Source organism: Leptidea sinapis, chromosome 29, assembly GCF_905404315.1.
Source record: "Leptidea sinapis chromosome 29, ilLepSina1.1, whole genome shotgun sequence".
NCBI classification, from domain to species: Eukaryota; Metazoa; Arthropoda; class Insecta; order Lepidoptera; family Pieridae; genus Leptidea; species Leptidea sinapis.
Window position 1 is genome coordinate 2051296 of NC_066293.1, and position 23543 is coordinate 2074838.

At 37.3% G+C, this 23543-nt stretch overlaps 1 protein-coding gene across 1 annotated transcript in view; it reads left to right on the top strand.

Annotated features, from left to right (window-relative positions):
• The window catches only part of LOC126973225 (insulin-degrading enzyme), a 46310-nt gene that overhangs the window by 19217 nt on the left and 3550 nt on the right, over positions 1-23543 (top strand). Inside the window, exons 15-25 of the mRNA XM_050820413.1 lie at positions 5568-5650; positions 6640-6784; positions 8605-8760; positions 9590-9665; positions 10207-10333; positions 14461-14531; positions 15297-15454; positions 18073-18207; positions 18739-18867; positions 21143-21223; positions 23181-23312. Coding sequence (XP_050676370.1) covers positions 5568-5650; positions 6640-6784; positions 8605-8760; positions 9590-9665; positions 10207-10333; positions 14461-14531; positions 15297-15454; positions 18073-18207; positions 18739-18867; positions 21143-21223; positions 23181-23312 — 1293 coding nt within the window. The remainder of the gene's footprint in view (positions 1-5567; positions 5651-6639; positions 6785-8604; positions 8761-9589; positions 9666-10206; positions 10334-14460; positions 14532-15296; positions 15455-18072; positions 18208-18738; positions 18868-21142; positions 21224-23180; positions 23313-23543) is intronic.

Consider the following 23543-nt stretch of genomic DNA (forward strand, 5'->3'; position numbering starts at 1 on the left):
ATTCAAAGCAGTCCAGCCATTTAGGAGGTAGTTCGATTGTAAATCTAAACCATCCTGGAATACACTTGAACACACACAAAAAAATTCATTCAAATTGCTCCAGCCGTTTAGAAGCAGTTCACTGTCAACACACGTACAGAAGAAGAATATACATTAGACTAACAGACCCAGCAAACGTTGTATTGCCGATATTAAAATCGCGATACAAAAGTAACTGTTGATCGTAGATGGGTGAAAATTTGAAGTTGTATGTATTTTTTAATGCTGACTCATAATCAAACAAATTAAATAAAAAATGTCAAAAAATTAAAAAAAAAATTTTGCGTGGACCACCCTTAACATTTAGGGGTATGAAAAATAGATGTTGTCCGATTCTCAGACCTACCCGATATGCACTCAAAATTTCATGAGAATCGGTCAAGCCGTTTCGAAGGAGTTTAACTACAAACACCGCGACATGAGAATTTTATATATTAGATAAAGATGAAGACCACTGTTGGCTGAACAAAACTGCCCCAGTTAAGCGGACTTCTAGCGGAGTGGACTGTTTGTAGGACTAGGAAACTAACCTGATGAAGCTGCACCGCTGAGACACTTAATCCGGTCCTTGTTTATAGCCCAACTGGTTCAAGTGGTTCTCCTCCTCTTCACAATTTGTTTTGCGGCGCGATCAATTGCGAGTTGCGGTTCAGTTGTATCAAGCGCGAACCATGAAGGCATCGGCGAAGGATTGGTTCCGTCCTTCAAAATGGCGTGGTGTTGCAAAGCGGGGAAGAGAGAGAGAGTGAGAGCGTGGTAGGAGAAGGACAAGGATAGACAGATAGTGCGTTAACAATTTCTTAAAATTCGTTTTCATTTCGCGAATATATTCCTTCTATTGGGTCCGTCTTGATGTATGTGAACAACGTGAACTCTAAAATAGATACTAGACTTACAATACTAGATTTACAATATACTATATCTAATATATAAAATTCTCATGTCGCGGTGTTTGTAGTTAAACTCCTTCGAAACGGCTTGATCGATTCTCATGAAATTTTGAGTGCATATTGGGTAGGACTGAGAATCGGACAACATCTATTTTTCATTCCCCTAAATGTCAAGTTTGGTCCACGCCAATTTTTTTTTGACATTTTTTTTTAAATTTGTTTGATTATGAGTCAACATTAAAAAATACATACAACTTCAAATTTTCACCCATCTACGATCAACAGTTACTTTTGTATCGCGATTTTAATATCGGCAATACAACGTTTGCTGGGTCAGCTATTATACTATATATACAGGGTGTCCCGTAATCAGTGGACCAACGGGATACCCGTGATAGGGGTGGTCATCATCTATCGAAAACACCAAATTTTACTGTTCTAGGGCCAGTAGTTCAAAAGATATGATTTTTTAAGCATTATTTTGAAAATTCTACCCTTATCAACACAAAAGTTGAAAAAAAATATTTTTTATTTTTATTTTGCCCTGTTTCTTAACTTAAGGTGGCTGAGGAAACATGTGTCTTCACAATTAAATCCATTTTTGTGAATAAATATTGCCAAATTAAAAATTAAAAACCAAAACATGCGCAAATATCAAATAACTAAATTTGCAACGTGATGTTTGAAGCAAGCTAGTGCAAAAAAAATGTATGACAGCCTTGCGGACCATTATTTAAAAAACATCTGCAGTTCATACTGATTCCAAAAAGGTATAATTAATCATTATTGTGAAACAATAAAAGACAATAATTATTTTAAATCAACATTAGATAGCAATTTCTTGGCGGAATTTACAATAAAACAAAAGTAAATAGTTAGAATTTTTTTATTTATTTCTTATAATAAATGTTCGAAATGTCTTCCTCTTACTCTAAGGCATAGCCGGCATCTTCTTATAAAATTTCTTTTTAAACTTTTTAACGCCCTTTCATTATTTTTGACTTTTTCACTCACCACATTCAGTTTTTGTCTTAGCTGTCTTTCGTTATCGTTAACGGTTTCATATACGGATTCTTTAAAATATCCCCATAAAAAATAATCCAATGGATTAAGATCAGGTGATCGAGCTGGCCATGGGATTGTACCTCCTCGTCCAATCCACCTACTTGGGTAAGACTCGTTTAAATATTCCCTCACTTGTCTGCAATAATGAGCGGGTGCGCCATCATGCTGTAACCACATCCTCTCACATACCTCCTGTGGTACATTTGCTAATAAATTACTTAAGTCATTTCTTAAAAATTGCAAGTACCGAGCACCATTAAGCCTCGGTGGGAGCTCAAATGGACCAATAAGTTTACCATCTAAGATTCCAGCCCACAAATTGACTCCAAACTGGTGCTGGAATCTATCTTCTCGTACAATACGTGGATTCACAACAGCCCATTCATGTAAATTATGAATGTTAAACACTCCAACTCTTTTAAAACACGATTCATCGCTCCATAATATTGAATTGAAAAATAGTGGATCTTGTCGGCATCGGCGAAGCATCTCTGCACAAAAATCTATCCTCCGTTGATAATCAGCAGGTAATAGTGCCTGCACTCGTTGAATATGATAAGGGTATAAACTGTTTCTTTTTAAAATGCGATGTACTGTTGTTTTTGCTATACCAGTACGTCTTGAAATACGACGAACACTCGTAGAAGGTTCTTCTGTCACTTCGGCCAGTATTTGAAGTTCATCGACTCTTCTAGGTCTTCCCACGTTGTTTGCAGCTCCGGGAATTCTGCCTTCTAAATACGCGTTATTTACACGGAGAAAAATTCGATGATCCGGATAGCGGTCGCGATTAGGATAGCGCTCACGATACGTACGGGCTGCTTGCCGAGCGTTTGCATTACACAGACCGTAAATAAAATACATCTCAGCATATTCACGAGGAGTATAGGTATTAGGCATTTTATAAAATCCGGGCAAACAGTATCCAAATCACAAAGACAAACAAGGTCCAATTCAAGCGTCAGTCACCAAAAAAAAGAGTCGTAATGGTAGCGAAGTAAAAAACACGTGTGCAGCTACGAGCTATGAGCAAGTCTCTGATGAAACTAAGAATAATTTGAAAAATTAGGGTGTGGGGATCATAGGCGTCGGCCAATAGGACCCCGTAAACGAAAAAGGTACCTGAGCGAGAAAGAGATAGCATATTGTGTTATCTCTCTCTCGATAACAAAATAATTCTCAGAATAGATAGCGCTTAAATGTTTCTCGCAATTGGAGTCTAAAATTGGTTATTAAGTTATTTTTTTTGTAAAATGTAATATTGTTATACCTTTTTGGAATCAGTATGAACTGCAGATGTTTTTTAAATAATGGTCCGCAAGGCTGTCATACATTTTTTTTGCACTAGCTTGCTTCAAACATCACGTTGCAAATTTAGTTATTTGATATTTGCGCATGTTTTGGTTTTTAATTTTTAATTTGGCAATATTTATTCACAAAAATGGATTTAATTGTGAAGACACATGTTTCCTCAGCCACCTTAAGTTAAGAAACAGGGCAAAATAAAAATAAAAAATATTTTTTTTCAACTTTTGTGTTGATAAGGGTAGAATTTTCAAAATAATGCTTAAAAAATCATATCTTTTGAACTACTGGCCCTAGAACAGTAAAATTTGGTGTTTTCGAGAGATGATGACCACCCCTATCACGGGTATCCCGTTGGTCCACTGATTACGGGACACCCTGTATACAGTCGTGGTCAACTAATTAGGGACACTCTAGTTAAACCAAATCGTGAATTTATTTTTTATTTTCCAACGAGTCTAAACAAAATTCCATATACCTTAAGTTTAATTATTCATTTATGTGCCCGATTATACAAACAATAACAACTTCTTAAACATTAAACCTCTTTAAAGTATAGCTAATAGATTATCACAGTGCTGTTTGTTCAAAAAATGCTGGCTGGTCATTTAATTAGGGACACTGAGATATTGCGTTCTTTTTTCAAAATCTGAATCTCAATATTTTTTTATTTCTTATTGTTTCGTGGTAGTTTCGGCGGCAATCAAGATTATAAATTTTAAGTTTTGATAACTTTTTTGAAGAAATTGGGCAAAAATAAAAGTTGCGATGTAACACTACGAAAAATCATCATGAAGTTTGGCGAGCGTGGTTGGTCATACCGAGGGATAGCAGAATATTTAAAAAAATATGTTAAAAAACTATGGTGAGCAATGCAGTGCACCATTTCAGACGCAACAACACACCTTTAAATGTGCCCAGATAAAAAAGATCGAGAAAAATAACTCCGCAAGAAGATAGAATGATAACCAGATTAGCTAAGAAAGATCCATTTTTAGGCTCTGTTTTAATTAAACACGAAGTGTTTGGGGCGGACGAAAGAGCCGGTGAATCAGCGAGGACCGTTAGACGACGTCTGGTAGAAGCAGGGTTGTTCGAAGGAGTGGCTCGCAAAGTACCGTTGTTGAAGAAAGAACATAGAAATGCACGTTTGATGTTTGCACGTAAATATGGACATTGGACCTACGCCCAATGGTAACATGTATTATTCTCTGACGAGACCAAGGTTAATTTGATTTCTCAGATGAAGGCAATACGTACGGCGTCCTGTAAAAGCGGAAATAGATCCAAGATTCACAAAAAAGCAGGTGAAACATTAAAATGTGGGGTTCATTTTCTGGACGTGGAGTGGGACCTGTGAGGAAAGCTCAGCGTAATTTAGACCAACATCAATACAAGGCAATATTAGAGGAAACTATGCCTCCCTACGCTGAGGAACATCTCCCTATTATATGGACGTTTCAGCAAATAGCCCGGACCTCAACCCAATCGAGCACCTTTGGCACGAAATCAAGAAAAAAGTTGCCACTTATCGTACCTCAACTTTTTTATAAAACTTAAACAACTTTGATATAAAATACTTTTTTCTATTTATTTAATCTTTTAAATATTTATATCTTACAGCCATTTATTGCATAATAATTGTACCAAACTATGCATATAACAGTTACTGAGAAATCAATAGGGTTTTATATTTATATGTACATAACCGGTTTTTCTCTTCACTATCTTGTATGTCCCTAATTAGGTGACCACGACTGTATATATAAACAAAGTCTGTGACTCAGAAGAACATCTCTACCGCAGATACAAGCAAATCAAATCTATTGTTACTGTAATCGATTTTGAGTGACAAGTTGTAAAAAAAATTTATTGAAGTAGGCGTTCCTTTGCGGAAATCCATAATTATACAAATGATTTGAGTTTTTTTTTGTGTTAATTCCGCCAATATTTGTCTTTAAACAATTCGACACGTGTTTCGCCTCTACACGAGGCATCCTCAGGACGTGTTGTCTCGCCAAAATCTGGCACGAGACGTGTTTCTATTGGCGGAACTAACACTAAAAAAACTCAAATCATTTGTATAAGTCGTAAAAAGTCTGTTACGCTTGGTATTAGTATTTTGTATATTAATCTTGCTAACGCCCACATTTTCCAATCAAAATGGGGTACTATCGGGCTGCCAGATCGTCAATAGAAGTATATTGTAAGTAAGCACTTGTTCCGTTGTTAACAACATAATTAATTAATAATTATCCTTGGTTTCAGGACACGCCCCTCATGAGACTGTGGTACAAACATGACAACGAGTTTCATCTGCCGAAAGCATTCATCACATTCGATCTGGTCAGGTGTGTGTTGTGACTGTGAATCAATAGTAATAAATAGTACTAAAATATTTTTATTTATTTATTTAATAGGTACACACAACAGAATTACAATAAATACATAATGAACAAAAAAAAACTATCAGCTAAATACAAGATAGGCTGCAACTCCATGAGGGTGTGTACTCAGCATGATAAGCATAAATTAATAACTGTGAAAATACAACAATAATAGCGATTAATAATAAAACTAGCTTTAGGTAAGATAAGAAAAAGACAGAGAAAATATATATTTGGACAAATAGAAGTGAATAATTATGGTAATAATATTAACCTTTTTTTTTAAATTTAACTAATTATGGAATTTATATAAACTAGATTTCCATTTACAAACAGATGAATTAAGGTAATATGTACCCGAGAAGCCATTTTGAACAAATTATTGGGCACGAGTTTTGGAGGTCATGAAATTTACAATTCTTTTAAATAAATTAATATATTTTTTTATTCAAAATAGGATTTAAAATGACACATTGAAAGTCAAAAACTACCATCCAGTCGAAATAGTGTGCCACAGACCTGAGAAGAACGGGCGGATGAAACTCAGCGGGCTTATTTTTTTTCTTTAATTTAGTTACTATACGAGTATAATATGTAGTACATACCATACAATAACATTTATAATTAAATAGTCTGAGGGTGTTCGCTCTATTCCCAGTCTGTGGTATCATTAAGAAAATCATTTATATTCTAGTAAACTTTACGACAGTGCGGTTTTCAAGGAGCTTTCTTCCTCGTACTACAAATCTGTGGAAACCTTCCTTTTGCGGTGTTTCCGGGACGAAACGACATTGGTACCTAAAAAAAAGCGCGTACACCTTCCTTAAAGGCCGGCAACCCTCCTGTGATTCCTCTGGTGTTGCAAGAGAATGTGGGCAGCGGTGATCACTTAACACCAGCTGACCTGTACGCTCGTTTCTCTTCCAATTCCATAAAAAAAAAAACTTTTGCAGCCCCCTTGCGTATTCGGAGCCTCGCAACTGCAACTTGACCACGTTATGGGTGCTGTTGCTGCGGGATTCCCTGCAGCAGTTCGCGTACGCTGCCGAGCTGGCATCGCTGAGGTGGAGCATCGGAAACGTCAGACACGGCATCAGTGTGAGTACCACTGTCTCTCATCCTCCTTATTTCGCGCATAAATGTTTTTATAAGATCAGTGAATTAAAAAAAATGACTTTGAAGCCTTGCAGTAACATTGACAAATATGTATTTAGTAACTATGTATTTTGAACATAATTTTTAATGTTACTATGACATTCATAATAATTTTTCTTAATAATGATATGGGCACTCTTATTTTTAACTTCATGATGCGATTAATTTAATTTATCTTAATTTAATGATGTAATCAATTTTATTTTGTGATTATTATTAATATTTGATTATAGTTTCTGTATGTCAAATATTTGTATGCCCAATAACGGGCACGACTTGGAGAGTTGAAATGTATTTAAATCATCTATAATGTTACCCTTGTCAACAAATAAAGATCTTACTTACTTACTTACTCCTTATTTTTACTCCAACCGCAATTTAGGGGTGTAATAAGTTTAGCGCATGTCTGTATCGATACATATGAAGCAAGATACACAATTTCATACAAAAATTACTCTTAAAACTTTTTATATATTCAGTTTTTTCCAATAATAATAATAAGTATTATAAGTATACAAATGATTTAAGTTTTCTTTAGTGTTAATTCCGCCAATATTTGTTTTTAAAACAATTCGACACGTGTTTCGCCTCTACACGAAGCATCCTCAGGACGTGTTGTCTCGCCAAAATCTGGTACGAGACTCCTCGTGTCGAATTGTTTTAAAAACAAATATTGGCGGAATTAACACCAAAGAAAACATAAATCATTTGTATAATTATGGATTTCCGCAAAGTAACGCCTAATTCAATAAAAGTATTATAAGTATAGTCCGGAGCGAGTTCCGGAAAACAGCCGTGCCAAGCTCTACTAGAACCGATCTATCATCACGGACAGAACTATCATTGCCAATAAGCCTGATATTGTGTTGGTATATCGGTTAAAGCGTCGGGCATTTATTGTTGATATCATCGTTCCGTGTGTTGATAACCCTAAGAAAGCTGAAATAGACAAATTTTCGAAGTACCTAGCACATGAGGTTACTAACATGTGGGATGTTGATTTAACAATTATTGTCCCAATAGTTGTTTCTGTAAACGGTCTTATAGCAAAGAGCCTCCAGCATTATTTCAAGAGGCTCTCACTTAATAACTGGATTAAGGGTCAGTTACAGAAAGCAGCTGTTTTGGGAACGGCACGCATCGTGCGGAAGTTCCTCAGTCTGTCGCTCTAACCACCGGCGGAATTGTCGTGAACCAACGCCGGCGGGACTCTATTTTTTATATTTATATTTGTAATATTGTTTTTTATAAATATGTTATATATATTAATGTAGACAATAAAATTATAATAAAGAGTATAATAATAATAATCTTTCAGAGAAGTTGGTAATATCCAGAATTTGTTAGTCTGTTAGTTACAAGAGATCTTAATTATCCATGTTAGCATTGTTAGTAACTTATGCTAATACATTTCTTAATTTACTGGTGGAGGGACACTATATTTTATCCACCCCAATTTTATTTTATACTACTGTTATTTTTCTCTCAAGGAATTGACCCTTATAACATTTCAATTCCTTTCCTGTTTAGATTTCTATAGTCCTGACATATTTGTCTGTAATTTTATACTGCCATCAAACTTTTTATACATGCTCCCTTGATCTAAGTAATCAAGTTAACTGCGTAGTAAGAGTAAGGGCTGTACTGTACATTTAAGTTTTGTAACAAAAATGTATAATTAAACCCAGAAGTGAGGGTTATCATCTTTAAAAATAACAAACTGTTTAAAGAAAAGGCTGTACGAATTTCGATGCTGTTCACAGATAACAGTAGACGGGTACGATGATAAACAACAGATTCTTCTCGAGAAGATCATAGACAAGGTGGTGAACTTCAAAGCGGACCCGAAGCGCTTCGAGATCATGAAGGAGAACCACATCCGGGCTATCAAGAACTTTGAGGCCGAGCAGCCTTATCAGGTAAGACTGGTCCAATATTTGTTACTTCCCTGGATGGCTTTATAGTGATTTCATAGCCTATTTTGAATAAAAAAAAAAATGAACTTGAATTGTTTACCAGTGGGTTGCTACTTAGAACATAATGCTGGCTAGACTGGTACCACGGGGTACCTTTTTGTACCGCCAAACAGCAGTGTATGAGCACTATTTGTGTAAAGGTGTACCACAGGGCAAAATTCTGGGCCCTTGTTGTTTCTTCCTGTCAAAGATGAAATCTTAACAATTATAAATTGGATGGAAAGAAACAAATAACGTGTAAATATTAAAAAAAAAAACAAAATAATTGTGTAACAAAAACACGAATCTGTTTAAGAGTATAAGTTATTGAGGTAAATCTATTGTAGATGTCCCTACCCTAAAATTCTATGGTATCAGCATAGATAAAAATTTAGACTGGAAGGCTCATAAAATAAAATCACTGGTTAAAAGAATACATACATTGTCTTTGCTCTTAGGTGAATCAGAAAGACTATGTCAAAAGAAGCTGCAATCATTGCCTATCACGCCTTTATAGCTTGGTATGGTATCTTGCTATATTTGCCACAAACATTAAACAAAGTATATCTGGCTCGAAAAAGGTGCATAAGATCTGTGGCCGTATAGGGCTCTTCAATAGCTGTAGAGCACTATTTTTTAAATTTAAACAACACGCTGTTGACGAAATTTATGTACTAGAGGCTAGCGAGCAAAAATGGCTCGGAGAAATTAGCGAATTACTTAGGTTAAGTTTAAATAATTAAGTGAAATGATTTCGAGCTTGCTTGATGGCCACAAATTTATTTATTTTCAGCACGCCGTGTACCAACAAGCGCTATGTCTGTCAGAGATGGTGTGGACCAGGTGCCAACTACTGGAATCTGCCGTCAGTAAGTACTCTTACCTGAAGAAGACCAAGCCTTCTATAAACGGCTTGATCGCTAGGCGTTAGATAGAGACATTACTTAGTTGTGTCTACAAAGGGACAATTTACGTACAATTATAGGTGTAGTCACCGGTCACTGACCCTTGTACAAGCATCTGTCTATCATATATGTAACGGACAGCCCTTTGTGCAGAGGATGCATGGAGGCAGAGGAAACGCCATAACGAGCTTATGGAGTGCAGCAATGTGGCCGAACAAAGGGCAATACTCCAGTCACCAGCATCTTAAATCTTAATCTTTCGGATGCCTGCAGAAACTTAAAAAGACTGCTAGACTTCTAAAATGATCTGGGCTGGTTAGAGTAGGTAAAAATGCACAATGGCCCAATCAAGAGGCTAAGTGTGTAAACAGCTCAGCTAAACTAACCAACTAACTACTTAATGGTGTGTCTTCTATCGATTTATGACGGGTAGCGTTCCGATGAGCTTCACAGCACTCTTAATACTGTCATTGTTAAACAACAGCTGTGTTGTATCTATGTCCAGATATAACCCCAGAGCAGCTGGACGAGTACACGTCAAGAGTGTGTCGGCAGCTGCACATCGAGGGAATCGTCTTCGGCAATGTGACCCGAGAACGGGCGCTCAAACTAGCAGACAGCATCGAGAATAAGTATGCTGTTATTCCTGTTTTTACCCTCTCCTCCTCCACTCCTCAGCCTCATGGTACGCGTTAATTAATGTTAGGTGATTAAACCCCGCCAAAGGGCGTAACGATGTACTCTGTAAAGAAAACGTAGGAATGCTCTCACCTGATTCCTGCCGCCGAATTCCACCTTCGCACAACACGGATGTCATCCCCACCAGCTTTCTATCACGTATTACAAAGCTGTGGAATGAGCTTCCTTGTGCCGTGTTTCCGGGACGATACGACATGGGTACCTTCAAAAAAAGTGCGTACACCTTGTTTAAATGCCGACAACTTTTCTATGATTCCTCTGGAGTTGCAAGAGAATGTGTGCGGCGGTGATCACTTAACACCAGGTGACCCGCACGTTCGTCCTCCTTTTTAAAAAAACCGTTTTAACGGTACTCCTCAGCCTCGTGGTACGCTAATTAATGTTAAGTGATAACCCCCGCTCATTGGCGTTTGTGCCCTCCTCTCAGAAAACACGAATTTTATATTATTGTGCTATGAATGGTTGAATCTAGATTCGCATTTACTTTAGATATATTCTTGGTTTATCTACGCCTACCATCCCTTTAACAAAATCCTAGCTACCTCCTTGTTACCATTCTTACACTGTGGTGAAACTGCTAATTTTCACTATAACTTAGTCTTCAATTCCTTCTGTGAGGAATTTGACAGGATTTTTACTCCAGTAACGGTGACAGTAAACAACAAACATAGTTATAATGATTGGGCAACAATGGGTATCCACAAAAGTCGTAAACGCTTATATGACCTTTATTATGAGAAACATTACAATAATAGTGAAGAATTTAAAATATATGTAAAAAAATACTCCAAGCTTTTTAAAATAGTTTGTCATGAAGCGAAAACACGTTTCATTGCAGATAAAATTAAAAACAGTAATAATAAAGTAAAAGCGACTTGGAGTGTAATTAACAATGAAACTGGTAGATCGAATTGCCGTAACACCTCTATCTGTTTAAATATTAATAATCGCGTTATAAATTCGGAAATAGAAATTGCAAATGAATTTGATAAATACTTCTCCGAAATCCCGATTGTCACGACCAAATACCTTAACTCTTCGCCAAAAGCAGCATATGATATGCTTAAATTACACGTACCAGTATCTTCTACTGACTTGAAATTTAAGTATGTTACAGGTAGCGATATAATAAAAATCTTCAAATTAATTAACCTAAAAAATACAAAAGACCTATGGGGCCATTCGACTAATATTGTTAAATACATACTTGACATTATAGCACCTGAATTAGCATTAATATTTAATGAATGCATAGATGAGGGTGTGTTCCCTGACCTCATGAAATACAGCAAAGTTATACCTTTGTTTAAATCGGGCAGTTCTTTTGACCCTGCTAATTTCAGACCTATTTCAGTGCTGCCTGTTTTTAGTAAAATTTTTGAAAAACTTTTGCTTCAACAGCTACAAATGCATTTTTGTAAATTAATGAACAAAAATCAGTTTGGTTTCACTAGGGGTTTATCAACAATTAATGCGGGTACTAGACTCATTGAGCACATCTTTGACGCCTGGGAAGAGTCACAGGATGCATTGGGCATTTTTTGTGATTTGTCAAAAGCATTTGACTGCGTCCACCATGAAACTTTACTCCTAAAACTAAAGCATTATGGAGTGAAAAATAGAGCCCTAAATCTGTTAAAATCATATTTAAGCGAAAGAGTTCAGATAGTCGATGTAAATGGCAAACGGTCTTCGGGTAAACCTGTGCGAATAGGTGTTCCACAGGGTTCTATTCTCGGTCCTTTCTTGTTTCTTATATATATTAACGATCTACCGTTTGTGGTAGATGATAGCCATGAGATTGTATTGTTTGCTGATGATACTTCACTTATTTTTAAAGTGAAGCGACGTGCGGATATTGATGACGAGGTAAGCAATGCACTCTCAAAGATAGTGCGTTGGTTTGAGACGAATAATCTGCACTTAAACAGTAAAAAAACAAAGTGTTTACGGTTCATTACACCAAACACAGCGGAGGTACAAACCAACGTACTTATAAATGACCAGAGATTGGAACTTGTGGACACTACGGTCTTCCTGGGTATCACGTTAGATAAAAAGCTTCAGTGGGGTCCACATATTACCCATCTAGCAGATAGACTCAGCTCTGCGGCATATGCAGTTAGAAAGATTAGAGAGTACACGAATGTTGCGACCGCTAGATTAGTGTACTTTAGTTATTTTCACAGCATCATGACGTACGGTATATTACTATGGGGTCATGCTGCTGACATTGATATAGTGTTTGCTCTGCAAAAGAGAGCTGTTCGTGCTATATATCAGCTTGGTTATAGACAGTCTCTCAAAGAAAAATTTAAAGAAATAAATATTATGACTGTTTATTGTCAGTACATTTATGAAAATTTAATATATGTTCACAAAAATCGTCACCTTTTTGCTCTTAATAGTGACTTTCATTATTATAACACTAGAAATAAGGGATTGCTTGTAACTAATTCTAGTAGGCTTCATAAGATACATAATAGCTTTAAGGGTAAATGTATACACTTCTACAATAAAGTCCCAGCCACTGTTCAGGCATTGTCTATAAATAAATTTAAATGTTTTATAAAAAAATGGCTCTTTCGTAAATCCTATTACTCCACTGCTGAATATCTAAATGATCGGACAGCCTGGGACTAGATTGTGATTATTTTATAGCAACTGTACAATATTGTATATTTTTATTGAAAAGAGCGCAAAAAAAAAAGAATGCTGGGAGAGTTTCTTGCGCCGCTTCTTCTCTCTCAGAGCGCCATTTGTTTCCGAAGCGGTAGTAGTATCTAGTAGTTTAAGAAATGACATCAAAAAGAATTCTAAAGGAATCAATTTTGAGAAAATAAATGCCTTTTATGCCTTTTACCGCCCAATACTTTGTGTTTTAACAAATAAGTAAAAAATGTAACACCTTGCTAATTTTTAACAGCAAATTTTTCAAACCAACATTACTTTGTACATTACGAACCAACGAGCGAGTATCTGAAACTGTTACTGCAACAATTTGTAAAATACGTTTTAGGATTTATTGTATGAGACCCGCTCGATCCTGTAGACAAACTGAGTAAACAGTTTTACAGGACTTCGTATTAGTTTAAGAAGAAACTGTATGTTTATTATAAATAAATAATAATAATATAAAAAAAAACGTTAACTAAACCTGTAAACTGAGCAACTTCACATGGGCACTAGATTGTCCACAATCTGCTGTATCAGAAGATCTTGGGTAACTTTGGCCACATTGCCCGACGCTTTCCCAGTAAAAGCAAACTGATAGTCATAGGTAAGGTGGAGGGCAAAAGACCACGTGGACGGTCACCCAGCCGCTGGTCGGACCAGATCAATACACTCACGGGCCTAATAATCATTTACGACCGCATTAAGGAAAGCGGAGTACCGAAAGGAGTGGAAGGCTTTAGTGACCGACGTTACAAAACTTTAAAACACGACCTTTAGAAATGAAGAATGCGTCCAAGAAGATGAACCTGTAAACAAAACTTATCGGAACTAACATTAAAGATGTTAAAATCTTCATTTTCAATATTTATGTAAAAAAATATTGAATAAGGCGTTTTTTACGGAAATCCATATAGTGTAAATTCCGCCACAATTTGTTTTTTAATCAATTGGACACGTGTTACGCCTCTACACGAGTTATCCTCGGATGTTGACTCGCCAAATTCTGGCACGAGGCGACTCGACTCGAAGCACATGTCGAATTGATTAAAAGACAAATCTTGGCAGAATTTAGACTCAAGAAAACTTACAACATTTGGATTATATTTATGAAGAATATAGAGATCTACCTTGCTCGTCTTTTGGTGATTCAAATTGCTTTAACTAATAGCCTTTGCTTTTGCATTGATCATATTTTTTAACACTATCGGTTCAGGAATACAACCAGCAAATGATTTCATAATGTGCCACTGTTGGGCACAAAGTTTCTAGTAAATTGCGCGATTGTGAAATGCCAGAACCGCGAGCAAAATTTGTCATTTACATGTATTGTTCGGTGTTAGGTAGAGTTTGAGATATAACACTAATTTAATATAATACTTTGCAGGTTCCCAAAAGACGGAGTACCATTGCTGGCCCAACAACTCCTGTTAACCAGAGAGGTCGAGATGGAAAAAGGTAATATCCCGTATATTGGTAATATACGTGTAATGGTTAAGTTTACGAGGCGATTATTCCGTAACTATTACAAATATAAAAAATATAAACTGATATCGAAAGTACGTTACCTAACCAGTAAAATAATATCAATATCTTTAACTAAGATCTAAGTAGATGTATGCAAAATTTTGATGTAAGACTCTCCCATACAATTAGAATGATTTTAATTTTATGCAAATTTTGTTTTGATACGCCAAAGAAGTATATTTTTATTTATTTCTTTTAATCACATTAACTGTCAGCTTCATCAACTTTGCCTCATAAGCCCAGATTGACAATCTTTGATTTGTGAAGTGTATGTATATAAGGTAAGTATGAGAGTGATATTGAAAGAAGAGTGAATGCAGGAAACATGGTGAATGGAGCTTTGCACTCCGTTATGAACAGGCAGAAGGTGTCTAATAAGGCTCGTTTGGCTGTGCATGAGGGGGTGTTGGTTCCAACACTCATGTACGGAAGTGAAAGTTGGGTATGGCAGAAGAAACATGAAAGCAGAATAAATGCAGTTGAGATGAGAGCGTTGAGAAGTATGATAGGAGTTAAACTGAGTGACAGGATAAGAAATAGTGAGATAAGGAAACGTTGTGGTCTAAAAGATGTTGTGACAGAAATTGAGAAAGCAAAAAAAAAATCGTAGCAAGTGGAAAGAAGTGGTCTCTGCCTACCCCTACGGGAAAGAGGCGTGATTTTATGTATGTATGTATGTAAGGTTTATGTTCCCAGGGTCGTGGTACCTGCGGGAGACGGAGAACAAGGTGCACAAGTCGTCGTGCGCGTCGCTGTACTACGCGTGTGGCCTGCGGGAGCCGCGCGACAACGTGACGCTGGAGCTGCTGGCACAGACGCTCAGCGAGCCCTGCTTCCACGTGCTGAGGACACAGGTGAGGTCCCAACTGTCCCCGCTGTCCCTATCTATCTGCTAGTACCTTGAGGGAAAGTTGAAAACAGGCGCGATGTATGTTGTCACGTCTGTTAGTGGACAGTCGGTATAGGGTCTTCAGCTGTACTTCAGGTTGCTCACCCAAAAAAATTGGCAATCGCAATCAATTTGTAGTATGTAGTAAAGAATATTATGTAGTATCGTATTTGTAGAATAAATGAGAGTTATTTACAAAAATTAAAGTTATTACAATAGATAGAATGGGTATGTGATAACTTAAATTAGAAATAGTGACACTTATTACGTATTCATTGAATATACTAAACACAGCGACACAACAGACATGAGCAGCTGTTTTTCGCTGTTGTGTCAATGTATATTTCTCGCTCGGGTACCTTCGAGTATTTGCTTTGCATCATCTTTTAGATATTATAAGTTAAATGACTTAAAATCGTGGCAGTGACTTGCATAATTTGCTAAGTGTTATTCTGCGAAATAACATTGCTACTAAAACTATTATAAATGATGATAGTAAGTGTTAATTTCGCTAACTTTCGCAAAATCACTTACGGGAATACGGGTCGAAGTGTTTTGTTGTTGAAATAGAACACAAAATTTACAATATTTTGGCACCAATATAAATATACAACGTTGTTGTCCCACTTCTGACATTCGCCTCATTATTTCACCTCTAAGGGGTATTGACTCGTAGAACTCGATAAAATAAACAAGCAACTCTAAAAAGATTTATTTATTTATTTACCACATACATCAACTATCATTACAGGTATTACCTAATGCGACAGTTACAAACAACAAGAATAACATTTATACAAACAACAAACAAATCAATGTAAAACGAATCATACAATAGCACAAATTAATAAAGCAAACATTACATTAGCAAAAATACATCACACCAGAAAATACAAAAAACTTGAACATACACCTATTTACCATAACATACTACATAGTACATATACCCTTGCGAGTTCACTCGACATACACCCAAAAATGTCCACTTTGTGGTAGAGTTCATTTATATGGCGAAGGGCTCTATTTAAAGGCGACTTTGCCGACACATTTGTTCTTGCCATCGGAATGCGTAGTAACGGCCGATGGATAAATACATACATCTTTGAGTGAATTTGGTATTCGCTACCATAAGCCACTCCTATCATATTTTGTTAAATTTGAACACATAGAGTAAATTTACAATGACTTGGCACCATAATTAACATGCAACGTTATCCCACTTCTGACATTCGTCTCATTATTTCGCAGGTTGTTTCTCATAAGGTTTTACTTCTACCTTGTGTGATTTCTGTAACATCGATTAATTCGGGCATTAACTAACTTAGGCTGAAACGTAATTTACTCTTTGCAAATATTTAAAAAAGTTGTGTGTGTCAGTTCCAACGCACACTTGGAATTCACTTTTCCGCTATGGTGGCATGTGGTCAAAACTTTGGACATTCATAAGTGTAATTTTTTGATCTAATTGATTAAATCTGAAATTTACACTAAACTATTATAATAATTTTGCGTGGCGGCCATAATGGATTTCAAATTATCCCAAATTCGTTCTCTGCCACTCCCGAAACCTTGGGAGACGATGTTCGTATTATTGCAAACTGTGTATATACATACATACGTCATCATCGCTCATTTTTTCTCATAAAACCAACTCAAAATCGATACTTCAAGGAGTTAACTCGTCGTATTAAATCAAAATACGAAATTCCACCCGCATTTACAGCTACCTTGGGGCAATTACCGGCTGCAGTTTTCCTGAACCGATACGACTTAGGTCCCCTTCAAGATTAGAGATATATACTCCAGATTTAATAGTCAGTGACGGATCACTAAACCCCTGGTGTTGTGGATGTCCATTGGCGGTTGCCTCATCACTCCATCACGTGAGCCTCTTGTCCGTTTGCCCCCTTATTACACAGATGAGTGTAAAAGGGGGTATGGAAATTCAAATTCGAGTATTCAAAATGAATACGCGAACTTAGCACACCACTAAACGTTAGTTGGCACTGCTGTACTACCAACTAACTTACACGAATCAAATCTAACTAGAGATCTGAATGTAATGTGCTATTATATCTTTAAGCTGAAGTGATAATTATATAAAATAACATAACTAACAGAGTAATAAATAACAGTATTTGATATCTTAACTATTAACTAATCAATGTAATAGTATTGATGACATGAGTACCAAACCAACGATGTATAGTTTGTTATGTTTTTAAAGTGATAACGATCATTTCTAGGATTAATACACAAATAAAATTTGAAAACAATTTTTTTTATGAACGATGCAGGATTCGAACTAATTGTTTAGATATACAAGAGCGACATCTCAAGTCAATTTCCTAATATGCAAGTTTTGGGATTGAGCAGGTTATCAACTATAAAGTAGATCCTATACATGAAGCCACAACCTGAGAGTTGAACAAAGCATACAAGATTTTATGACGATACGAACGGTTAGCTCAGTTGGCAGAGCACTGGCACGAAACGCCTGAGGTCGTGGGTTCGAGTCCCGCATCGTTCATAAAATTTTGTTTTCACTTTTTATTTGATGTGTAGTTTGTGTTACCTGTGTAGGAGCAACTGGGGTACATCGTGTTCAGTGGAGTGCGGCGCTCCAACGGCGTTCAGGGACTGCGGGTGATCGTGCAGAGTGACAAACATCCCGCGCACCTGGAGGACAGGATAGACGCCTTCCTCGACGGATCGCTGGTGAGGACAACAAACACATCTTGTGGAACGGCGCCTTTTTGTGCCATGAAGCAGTTTGTTAGCACTACTGTGTTTCGGTCTGAAAGGGCGCCGAGCTAGTGGAATTTCTGGGCATATGAGACTTAACATCATATGTGACGATTGCAATTGTAGTGCCGCTCATAGTTTTTGGGGTTTTCCATGAATCGTGAGCTACACTGCATTGTCATAGACAGGGCGTATCAATTACTTAGTGGCTCAGAGTGCAATGTAGAGGGCTATGCTTGAAGTTTTGAGAACCACAGTCACCGACATAGCTTGCACGATTGCGAAACTGAAGTGACATGGGCAGGGCACATAGCTCGACGGACAGGTGGCCGTTAGGGCAGTAAGGTCCTCGAATGGCGACAACGTACCGGAAGACAGTGTTGGTAGGCCCCCACAAGATAGACCGACGATCTGATCAAGAGCGCCGGAATACGTTGGAGGCCTTTGTCCAGTTGTGGGCGTTTTTGGGGTTGATGGTGATGATAATGATTTTGTTGTTTGTAGGAGTACCTAGAGAAGATGACGGATGAGGAGTTCTTGAAACACCGCGGCTCGCTCGCGGCGCAGCGCCTGGAGCGGCCGAAACGGATGAACACCAAGGCGGCGCAACTGTGGAGCGAGATCAACGCACAGGTGCGTGTTAGACGACCTTGAGCAGTTAGTAACAATAACCTCTATAGCTATTGTCAAACAGACAGGGAACCGTAAGCGTGGCAAAGCGTTTTCTTTTTGTTATGTACAGTTTCGTATCGTTGAAATCTAATCACATAGAAAAGCGAAAGCAAACCGGATAAGTGGCGAACAGAAAGGCGTGTCACTCCAGGACAAATTGCAAAACGAACGCGCGAAGCGAGGTGTGAGCGAGACAGTTGTAGTAGCTGGCTTTATATAATGCACGACGTCAAACAGAGAGTGAATGAGAATTGCGAACAAAGAGTATAATAATATATATGGAAAAGAGAGCCCTCTCTACGCATTATGAGCTGTCTATTTGAAAACTAGCGCCATCTGGAGATTGGCCCCGAAAATAACTATTTATCGGCTCGAAATTATATAATTCATATATAATTTTTAAATTCTTTTGTATTGTTGTGACGCAATAAAATAACTAACTCTACTTTTTAATGTAGGTATTGCAATTTTTTACCATGTTGAAATTGCGCGTAGAGTTAGTTATTTAATTTTGCCACAACATAGAACTTAAAGGATAGATTTAGTATTGTGCAAAATGCAAAATGGAACACGAGAGCTATGTTCATGCGCTAACTCTAGAAGTAGCCGCCATTTTATGACCAGTGGTCAGTGACACAACTAAAGAAAAGTTGAAAGGTTTCAAAGCGAGTGACAGCTGACTAAGCTTTCATTTTCGGGCCAACTAACAGATGGCACTACAGTCTTCTGAAAACGTCACTATAAGGCGTCTGTCCCACCCTTGATTGCGAAGCAAGAGCGAAGCGTGAGGGTTGTATTTATTTACAAACTTTGACACGAGTGTCGTCACTTTGTAGTTTGAAGTTTACGCTTCGGTTCGCATTTTCCATGCTTTTAGTTCGGTTCGCGTTTCTGTTTGACAATAACTTAAGGGTCTTAGGTTCCAATCCTGGTAAATGCAAACACCTGTTTGATGTATATATGCCCGAACTATAAACCTGATCTTTTCGTATTGCTGTAAATCAACATGATGTAGGCCTTCTGCAGTGTAATCAAAAAAAATTAGCATATAATAAAAATTAAGATAGTGAATTCCAAATTGGCTGATAACAAGTAAAAAAAAGGTTTCTTACAAATCACATACTGTTATATCTTGTATTCGGAATACGGAACCCTTCATATGCCAGTTCGAATTGTACTTGACTTGTTTTTAATTTATTCGTAATTAGTAACTGGAGAGGTGTTCATGAATGTAATTTAAATAACTAATGAACATTAAATTATTTTATCTACACCCATGCTTTAAATCCTCTATTAAAGATTCTGAAACAGCTTATTGCCAACATTAAAACACACAATGTCCTAATAACCATTACATCATCCAAACGAGTGTTGTAATGTTGTACTGAATTTCATAACAACACTCATTGTTTTTTTTTTCGATCCCTTCATGCGCAAAAAGTTTCAAGGTATCTGTATGAATTTCAAAAAAAGAACATTTTCGTTTACGCGCGTTCCACACTACCAATACGTCGCGCGCCTTAAAAAATTTAGGTTATTCGAATCCCCGCCATTTTTCTTGAAAAAATGAGCGATTCAAGTTTTGACAGCACACCGCCGGATATTTTAAACGCTGCCAAAAGAACATAATATTCAAGTGAATTTTAATAATTGCACTACACAAAATGTAAGTTACTACTAAAATAAGTAATTCTTTCATTAATTCTTAATTTATTTGTATATAATGAGTAATGGATGCTATTAGGTTACTTCTAGTACTGGCTGTTTTAATGTTAGCAGTAAGCTAACTGTGTCAGAATCTTTTAGAGGATTCATATTATGGGTCGATAAAGTCTTGTATGCAACTGTTGATAATTAGGTATTAAAACACTCATGTGATACTATTATCACACGAGGCGAAGCCGAAGCCCACATTCGTGTTTTAATACCCCTTATTACACAACAGTTGCATAAATAACCAAAAACTTTCGTAAGACATTATTAACTGTACCAATTTAACACGGCTTTACGCACGGTTTATCGGTGTGGATACCGACAAGCTTCGGGTTCGCGATAACGTCCCGTCTCATACTGCGGATTTGTGCTCGTAGTGCGCGGCTGAACAGAGCGGGGGCGCCGGTGGTGATGACGAGCACGGTATCACTGACATTACGTCACTATTGGTGTTGTTGGAACTATAACCGTGAGTAAAGCCGTGTTAAATAAATAAAGTTAATAATGAACGTTATAATTACAGATGTACAACTTTGACCGAGCACGAATGGAGGTGGAGCAACTCAACACGGTCACCAAACAAGAGCTCGTCAACTTCTATAAGGTCAGGGTTCATGTTCAAACTAACAATAACACTAAATAAGTCTTTTCATTTTATCACTTTCAAACTAATTTATTATTCTATACGTCACTATACTGAAAAAAAAAATTGATATAAAAAACAACATGGCGCGTAACCGAAAATCGTGACGACATTTTTATAAAATTTCTCTTCTACGTCGATAAAGAAGTTTCACTTCAAAAACAAATTGATATATTATGCTTTACTTATTCAAAAAATTAAAATATAATGTTATAAAAATCTTAATCTGGTGTAAGGTTCGAACCCTTGCTCCCTGTCAGGAACCAATTAAATCTGGCGTATTAGACCACTCGACCAACCTGAATAAGTAGCAGTAGTTGAAATGAATGATTCAATTTCACCCCTTCTCTGCCGCCTGCTGTAAAGCGACATGTGATTAGTTAACTCCGCTTAGATTTGTCGTTAACTACTTTGACGATTGATGACAAGGAACACCATCCATCCAATGTATCGAAACTTGTCACTAGAAAAAAATCTTACATCTTGTTTTGTTGAGATTACGAGTATAAACGATTATAAAGGATTTCACCAAATTTTCTTGAGTTTATACTCAAGAAAATTTGGTGAAATCCTTGTCAGATGTTTTTTTATGTCAGATGTTTATACTCAAGAAAATTTGGTGAAATCCTTGTCAGATTTTTTTTTTTATGGAATAGGAGGGCAATTGAGCGCACGGGGTCACCTGGTGTTAAGTTATCACCGCCGCCCACATTCATGAATCACAGGAGCGTTGCCGGCCTTTAAGAAAGGTGTACGCGCTTTTTTTGTAGGTTTTGTTTGTACCCATGTCGTATCGTCCCGGAAACACCGCACAAGGAAGCTTTGTAGTACGTGGAAGAAAGCTCCTTGAAAACCGCACTGTGAAGGACCGCCACATATCCAGATGGTGGGGATGATATCCTAATTTGTGGCGTGTCGTGCGAAGGTGTAATTCGGCGGCAGGAATCAGGTTGAACAGCTCTTCGGAATACTCCCCGTGATAAATGCGGTAGAAGACACACAATGAGGCGACGTCTCTAAGCAACTTCAAGTGATCCAGCCGTTCACAGAGCACTGGGTCCCCGACAATTCGAACTGCTCTGCGTTGCACGCGGTCAAATGGATCGAGCTGATACTGGGGTGCGCGAGACCAGAGATGATAGCAATACTCCATAGAATTCAATGTTTGTGATTGTATTCACTCACGTCAAGTATGTCATAACTTGATCTAACAAGAAACAACGTGGTGTCAATATTATAATTTGACACTGTTTGATATCATTCGAGAAAAATCCTTATATATATAGGTGTTCACTTGATTCAGTAATTCATTAGTAACTGAGCGATAAAGTGTACTTGAAATGCGATACAATAAGCGACGTAACGGCGAGTGTGTTATTGGTGATTTTTATTACTCACTGGAATACCAGTGATTGGTCCTCAGTAAGAACTATGTCACTGAAGGCTCGAAAATACTAAAAATCCATAATTATACAAATGATTTAAGTCTTCTTTAGTGTTAATTCCGCCAATATTTGTTTTTAAAACAATTCGACACGTGTTTCGTCTCTACACGAGGCATCCTCAGGAAGTGTTGTCTCGCCAAAATCTGGCACGAGACTTAAAAACAAATATTGGCGGAATTAACACTAAAGAAGACTTAAATCATTTGTATACTCTAGGAAATGTCTCTTACTAATGAGCATTGCCTGGGCTTCTAATTTTCCATTATTTCTACTGTTTTTCTTTGTTTTTTTGTTGTTGTTTTGTCTGCGTTTTGCTATTTAATTCAGTCATGTTCTTTTTTGTGTAATTTTTTTCAAAAAATTGTTTGGTAGTTTTGTATATTTTGAACAATGCGTGAATAAAAGCACCTAAAAACTTTATGTGGAACAATACGAGTATTAGTCCTGACACGTTAGAATACTGTTTTGTACAGAAACATATCTGGTCGTCGTCGAAGGAACGTCGCAAGTTGTCGGTGCACGTGGTGTCTGTCGCTGAAGGCGGTGCGGGCAAACGGGGAGAGGAAGAACCGGAGCAGCAGGCCGACGCGGAGAGAGACGTGGAGGTGAGAGTGGTGTACGGGACTGTAGAACTGGTGGCGGACTGTCGGTGTGGGAAGGTTAGGGATGTGTGTATGCAGGGGTTAAGTAACCTATAACGCAACTCACCAAGAGAGGGGTTTCTTGGTGAGTTGTTGAATAGGGGGGGTAACGGTGGTCAAAAAATTTTTGGTCAGAAAAGTCACTAATAAGATATACAACAGCACTAATTTTGCATAATACGGCAGCTGTATAGC